General features: G+C 33.9%; 1 protein-coding gene across 1 annotated transcript in view; it reads right to left on the bottom strand.

Moving 5' to 3' along the window:
* Positions 1–7,500, bottom strand: part of LOC136837625 (uncharacterized) — a 24,476-nt gene that overhangs the window by 11,987 nt on the left and 4,989 nt on the right. Inside the window, exons 3-4 of the mRNA XM_067102502.1 lie at positions 5,132–5,285; positions 4,149–4,217 (exon numbers count right to left, since the gene is read on the bottom strand). Coding sequence (XP_066958603.1) covers positions 4,149–4,217; positions 5,132–5,285 — 223 coding nt within the window. The remainder of the gene's footprint in view (positions 1–4,148; positions 4,218–5,131; positions 5,286–7,500) is intronic.

Genomic DNA, 7,500 nt, shown 5'->3' with positions numbered 1-7,500 from the left:
GTCTGCACTTTTTCTGTCCACCCTCTGATCTTAATTACTACTGAGGCTAGAGGGCTGCAAATTGGTATGTTGATCATCAACCCTCCAATCATCAAACATACCAAATTGCAGCCCTCTAACCTCAGTAGTTTTTACTTTATTTAAGGTTGAAGTTAGCATCATCGTGCATCTAGCACCACTATAGGTGCCAACAACACAGGCCACCAATGGGCCGTGACTGAAAGTTTAATGGGCTGCGGCTGAGAGTTTCATGGGCCGGGGCTGAGAGTTTCATTTAGCATTTTACGCTGTACAGGAAATTCGATTGCGCCAAAGAAACTTTGGCGCATTTTTAAATTTTTTATATACTCGATAGTAAGATCGTAATTATGGGATGGGGTAAAATTCTATAATGATAAAATCTGAGTAGGTCTTGTTTGTCCTCCCCTGGGTGACAGTACTGGAGACATGACACAGCCATCCATCTCCTACAAACCAGTTTGTCCGCCCCAGGTGTGGTCGGGGTAGGTAGTGGAACAGAAAGGTAGGGAAGACATCCACCCTCCTCCTGCAAACCTGTTTGCTCGCCGAGGGTGGAGGCGGGATAGGTAGGGGATCGGGAGGGTAGGGGAGACAGTAGCGCCGGGTTCCGGGACGCGTAGCACGTGCTAACAAGCTCATCTGAAAATATTTGATATTAGTCGTGCAGATAACATTCCTTTTACATTCTTCAATGACTTTTACTTGACATAAAAGTATAATTATGATTTTACACTAAGTACTTTGCTGGGATTTTCTTAATGTTTTTTTATTCTATGCGAAAGTTAGATGATACTGAAACTGTCTGTATTCAAATGATTACGTGGTATCCATGTCAAATCGCACTCAGATCAAAATAAAAGTTGCAAAACCTTAAATACATCAGCAAAGAGGATTTATATGATTAGGTCACGACTCGTTATAGAAGACCATCTGTTATGTTAACGTTAGTAAAAGTGACTGTATAGAAAAAAAAATTGTATTAAGAGTTCCTCTCACTGACGTATTTCTTGTCACATTCTCTCTCTCTCTCTCTCTCTCTCTCTCTCTCTCTCTCTCTCTCTCTCTCTCTCTCTCTCTTTCTGTACAACCGTGATGACGAAAACCATGACTATCTATTTCCTATTGTTCTTTTGATATTCACTGGTTAATTAGACATCCTTGTAGGCACAAAATCATGGCATTCGGTGAAGATTCCATATTATTTTCGGTGATTTTACTTTTATTCATCTAAAGTATAAAGGTTTGCCGACTGATGTTTATGTTAGATAGTTTATTAGTTCATTTATTGCCCACGCAGATACTATCAGTAAACGTTTACCAGTTAAAAAGTACTATTAACTGCGAAGGAATAGGCCTAATGTAACTCTTTCACGATGCTTATTTGAAAATATCTAAATATGGAAAAACTGTTACACATACACACATCTCTCCCTCCCTCTCTCACTCTCTCTCTCTCTCTCTCTCTCTCTCTCTCTATATATATATATATATATATATATATATATATATATATATATATATATATATATATATATATATATATATATAATCATGAAACTACAAATGTTGCTTAATATCAAATTCACGCCACCTCAGGAAAATCCCCGATAGGGAATTATCACCAAAGGGGAATTTATAAGTGATACATGGACTGGTACTGCTATCAATTTATCACTTATAAATTCCCTTCGGTGATAATTCCCCATCGGAGATATTCCTGAGGTAGCGTGAATTTGATATTAAGCGAAATTTGTAGCTTCGTGATTGTATATAAATCACGGTGTGATAAAACAAAATTTCATATATATATATATATATATATATATATATATATATATATATATATATATATATATATATATATATATACAGTATGTATATATATATATATATATATATATATATATATATATATATATATATATATATATATATATATATATATATATATATATATATATATATATATATATATATATATATATATATATATATATATATATATATATATATATATATATATATATATATATATATATATATATATATATATATATATATATATATATATATATATATATATATATATATATATATATATATATATATATATATATATATATATATATATATATATATATATAAAGTAAACAGATAAAAATTTTTTCTGTAAATACGCTTTTTTACTGCTGTGTAGTATGAGAAGAACAGAAGAGTTCAGCGAAACAAAAGGAGATTTCTTCCACAATAAATATCAGCAAACTGCGAAACCCTTTGTTAACGATTCCTAAATGTTATAAGACCTGAGAGAAAAAAAAATGAAGGGTGAGAAGCGCACGATGTTGACAGATTTCGTCTGAGATTACTTTCTGCTAACCTTGATGTTGGTTCCAGACTGTTTTCTCAGGAAATCACGGAACGCTTCTCAAATTTGAATCATTCTTCAACCCCCACCCTTAACTCTCTCTCTCTCTCTGTCTCTCTCTCTCTCTCTCCCTCTCTCTCTGTCTCTCTCTCTCTCTCTCCGTTACTTGAATACTGAACGATACTGCTAAAACTGTTTCTTTTCATGGTCTAGTGATTCCACAAACGTGACTAGTCCATTATTGACCTATTGTATTGCGTTATTTATCTGGATCGAAATAACTGTTTTCAAACTTCTCTTGATGAACACCAAATTCATTTGTGTAGATCTATATCCTTGGGCAAAGGAATGCAACGACAAAATGTATTGGAGACATTTTTTTCTTAAATCGAAAAGACGATTGTGTTCGCTTATTCTTTTGACGGGAAATTTTTTTTTCCTTGTATTTGGCATGGTTACTTTTATATTATCTTAAGTACAGGCTGGTGTTTTAGAAATTACTGTAGTAACCAGTGATTCTGACTGTGTACCCCAAAAATTGATTTTATTGAAATTTTCGCATTCTCTTTAGACACCCGAAAAATGTAGTCCGTTTTCACTTGCATTACACATCATATAATTTTGTTTGGATGAAACTGTCTTTAAAAGTCTTTGGAAATTTGTAAAAGTATACTTAAGTAAGATCGATAGTTAAATAGACATTAACATGAAACAAGGACCGAAACAACATAAATCAGATGGAACCAAGAGTGGTGATCAGAATTAATAAAGCGAAAAGAAATATAGAGATGGATAATCCTTGAAGAAAATAAAATTAAAGAAGCGTGTTCGTTTGTACCATTATCTAGGATAGAAAAAGTCTTTCGAATCGAAACAATTACTGGTAAAGGCAAAAAAAAAAAAAATTAACTTCAGCACATATTTAAATGAATGAAAATAAGGTTGGTTCACTGATCAAGTCATTTTAGTAAGGTGTTAACTGAAACATCTCGTTAGAAAAAATGTATATATAGACATTATATATAATTTTTATTTTTTTACTCAACAGGCCCACGGGGCCGTTGAAATTCAAGCTTCCAAAGAAAATGTTGGTTTCAACTTCCCACCACAGACCCCACACCCATTATCAGCTACTGCCGCGGTTTGAGTTTGGAAGCTTGATATAGACTGGTCACTGGTATAGTGGTTGTGTCGTGGCATGAGTTCGCTCCTCCCACGAGGTGATGAAAAATCACTGGCTCTGTACCATGATCAGCTACTGCCGTGGTGTAGGGTCTGTGGTGGGAAGCTGAAACCAACATTTTCTTTGGAAGCTTGAATTTCAAGTCAATGGCCCCGTGGGCCTGTAGAATAAAAATAAAGAATATATATATATATATATATATATATATATATATATATATATATATATATATATATATATATATATATATATATTACATATAATACTAACTGACCAATCTGGCGCTGCCGGGAAAACTCTGAATGACAGTCAATCATATACATTTGAAAGGAAGTAACATGTGGTGTGGTTTTGGTTAACATGTTTATTTAAAGCAGTGAATTCTTGGTAGAATTATTAATCGCAGGAAAGAAAAGCACACCTTAAACGACAAAAGAATTCAAAGGGGGTGCAGGAAAATTTGTCTAAGTCTTGCTACTTAGCCCAACACTGAGTGAGCCACATGTCAGTCTGCCTGCTGCTGCAGAGCCCTCATTCTTACTAAATTTGCACGGTCGATATGAAAGTGTACGAACCTACGTTCCCGACACTCCACGTTTCACACCAGACTAAAATTTTATCCCATGGCTGGGTCTTTGCCAGGACCCGCTGTAAATAAGGTACCCCTGTGGGTCGGGGTACGGATTTGAAACCTATGCAAAAACCTCCCTGGGGTCAAGTGAGGGCTGCGTGCACAATTTTGCCTAGATTGGTCAAGCGGTTTGGATTTTTATAGAGCACAAGTTTACTTACATACAAGTTTACAATTTTAGTTACATTCACATTTATATATGGCACAAGGCAAAAGAACAGAGCAAAACATATGTAGCCCAAACCGCTCCTTCTCACTCTCGCGCTCCAGAACTTTTTTTCATATAAGTTAAGCAAGGAACAAAAACCCACTTTAAAATTTAAACTACGTTTGATGCAAATCTTTGTGTGATATTTCGTTTGTGTGTTTATGCCCGTGGGTATATGAGTTGGAATTTGCATTCTTTGTTACCAGATGCATATGAATAATAGGACGTTAAGGAAATATCCTATACATAGGCTTACCTAAAACTGGTAAGAATCAATAGCGGATACAGAAAAATTGAATGGGGGGGCGGGCACCAATTTTCATTTATACATATATATAAATATACATACCTTATTTCTTTAATCGACTTTTTCTTTTTTCCATTTTTATATTTCTTATTTATGTTATTATTATCTAAATCTTCAATATTATTATTTTATCATTATTTTTCATGGGATGGGGGGAGGGGGCGTACTCAGGTTCCCCTCCCCGTATCCGCTAGTGGTAAGAATACAAGAAAGTAATTTGGTAAAATGGCAATTCCCCTTATGGACACCACAACATTGCTAATATATCTTCAGGAAACGCCATTAAAAGAAAAAAAAGCTCGTCTTCAAAGACGATCTAAGAAAGTTAGTATAATGTGGTTCTTTATCTAAATTTCTTGTATCGTTATAGTTCTTGAAATTTCAAAGGACGCCGATTTTCGCTTAGGTTAACGAACTGGTCGTTGGAACCCAGCCATATCCACTTCTTGCAGGCCATCAATGAACTCGTTTTTGTTAGTAGTAAAAGCGTGATTCCTTTGAATGTTTTTTGGTTTAAATTCTCTTTCAGGTGTAACATCAGCATTAGCTTCTTTAACAGACGATAGACGGCTGTGTACGAAAACACATAATATCAAAACTAACATAGCAAAATGTGCCTTAACAAGAATTTAAAAAAAAAACAATAATAATGTTCGTAAGGACAGAGGAAGAATGGATGATTTTAAGAGGTTGAGTTGTCAGCGTCTTTAACAGACGATAGACATGCGTGTACGGAAACACATAAATCAAAACTAACATAGCAAAATGTGCCTTAACAAGAACTTAGAAAATAATAATAATGTTCGTAAGGATAGAGGAAGAATGGAAAACTGGGAGAAATTGAGTCGTCCAGGGATTTAAAAGTAAATTCAATGGATTATGGTAGCATTAGAGAAGAGGTTAGTGAGAAAAAGTGAAATAAGAAAGGTAGCAGGATCCCTGGAAAATGTTTGGAAGAGAAATGTCAGTTTTAGAAAGAGCTGGAAATACAGGAAGAGACTGCTGAGCCAACTCTCCTTTACAGAAGTGAAGTGTGGATGCTGGATACTAGTGAGATGGGGGCGGGGGGGGGAAAGGAAGCTGTTGATATGAAAAATAATGATAAAATTATAATATTGAAGATTTAGATAAGATTTAGATAAAAATGGGAAAAAAATAAAAAATTAAGAATTAAAATATAAAAATGGGAAAAAATATAAAATATTGATTAAAGAAATATATATATATATATATATATATATATATATACATATATATATATATATATATATATATATATATATATATATATATATATATATATATATATATATATATATATATATATATATATATATATATATATATATATATATATATATATATATATATATATATATATGTATGTATAATATAATATATGTATGTATAATATGAAAACTGGAGCCCGTATTAAATTTTTCTGGATCCGCTATTGATACCATTTTAAGGTAAATGTTTGGAAGAGAAATGTCAGTTTTAGAAAGAGCTGGAATTACAGGAAGAGACTGCTGAGCCAGCTCTCCTTTACAGAAGTGAAGTGTGGATGCTGGATACTAATGAGAGGGGGAGGGGGAAAGGAGGCAGTTGATATGAATGTTTGGGTGACAGCAGAAGTTAAAAGGGTAAGAAGCATAGGTAGAAAGAATCCAAAGGAAAAAAAGAGAAAGATCACAGCATTTTAAAGAAGGTTAGTTATGAGGAGAGAATGTAGGACGATTAGTTAATGACAAGCTTATATATTTTAGAAGTTATATGAGGAAAGAGGGGAAGAAACTAACGAAAAAAAAAGTGTTAGCTATGAAAGGTGAAAGGGGTTAGGAGTCAGGAAACACAAAGTGTCCGAATAGAGGTGAGTGGTGTAATCTGTTCGAGTACAGGACTGGGGGTGTGTTGACCCATTTCTGAGGTGTGTTTCCTGTGTAGGTATATATTTACTGGCAGATGATGTGTAAGTTGTCCACTGAGGATGTAGCAGACATTTTTTGTTTTTGTCATTCACCCAGTTTTGAAGAAAAGATATGTTGGTGATTATATTATATATATATATATATATATATATATATATATATATATATATATATATATATATATATATATATATATATATATATATCTGTGTGTGTATGTATATATTGTGTGTCTGTATGTGAAAGTTGCCATACCAATTTTTGACCTTCTCGCTAGTTGCATAAGAAGGAATGTCCATTATTTACAATCAGAATAATCATCTGATACGCCTACGAGCATAGTCCTTCTATTATCTTATTAAAGCGGTTAACAACTCCTGAACTTAAGGAAAGTGTCATTTTTTCACCTGCTACACGCAAAGTTAGAGAAAGAGAGAGAGAGAGAGAGAGAGAGAGAGAGAGAGAGAGAGAGAGAGAGAGAGAGAGATTGTAGGCGGAGTAAGTAATGTTTTCTGACTGCTACTTGTACTGCTTATGTCGTACTTGAGAGAGAGAGAGAGAGAGAGAGAGAGAGAGAGAGAGAGAGAGAGAGAGAGAGAGAGAGGGCAGATTTTCTAGGAATAATTGCTAAATGTAGTTAAATAGATGGATAGATGTAGAGGAAAAATGATAGGTAATTGTTTTTCTGGCGCTACATGCAGAGAGAGAGAGAGAGAGAGAGAGAGAGAGAGAGAGAGAGAGAGAGAGAGAGAGAAAGAAAGAGAGAGAATTAATAAAATGCTATAATAAAATACAAATGTTTCCAACTACACGTGCTCATCGAGAGAGAGAGAGAGAGAGAGAGAGAGAGAGAGAGA

This window comes from Macrobrachium rosenbergii, chromosome 59, assembly GCF_040412425.1.
Source record: "Macrobrachium rosenbergii isolate ZJJX-2024 chromosome 59, ASM4041242v1, whole genome shotgun sequence".
Taxonomy (NCBI): Eukaryota; Metazoa; Arthropoda; class Malacostraca; order Decapoda; family Palaemonidae; genus Macrobrachium; species Macrobrachium rosenbergii.
This window is presented reverse-complemented; position numbering and strand designations above follow the sequence as displayed.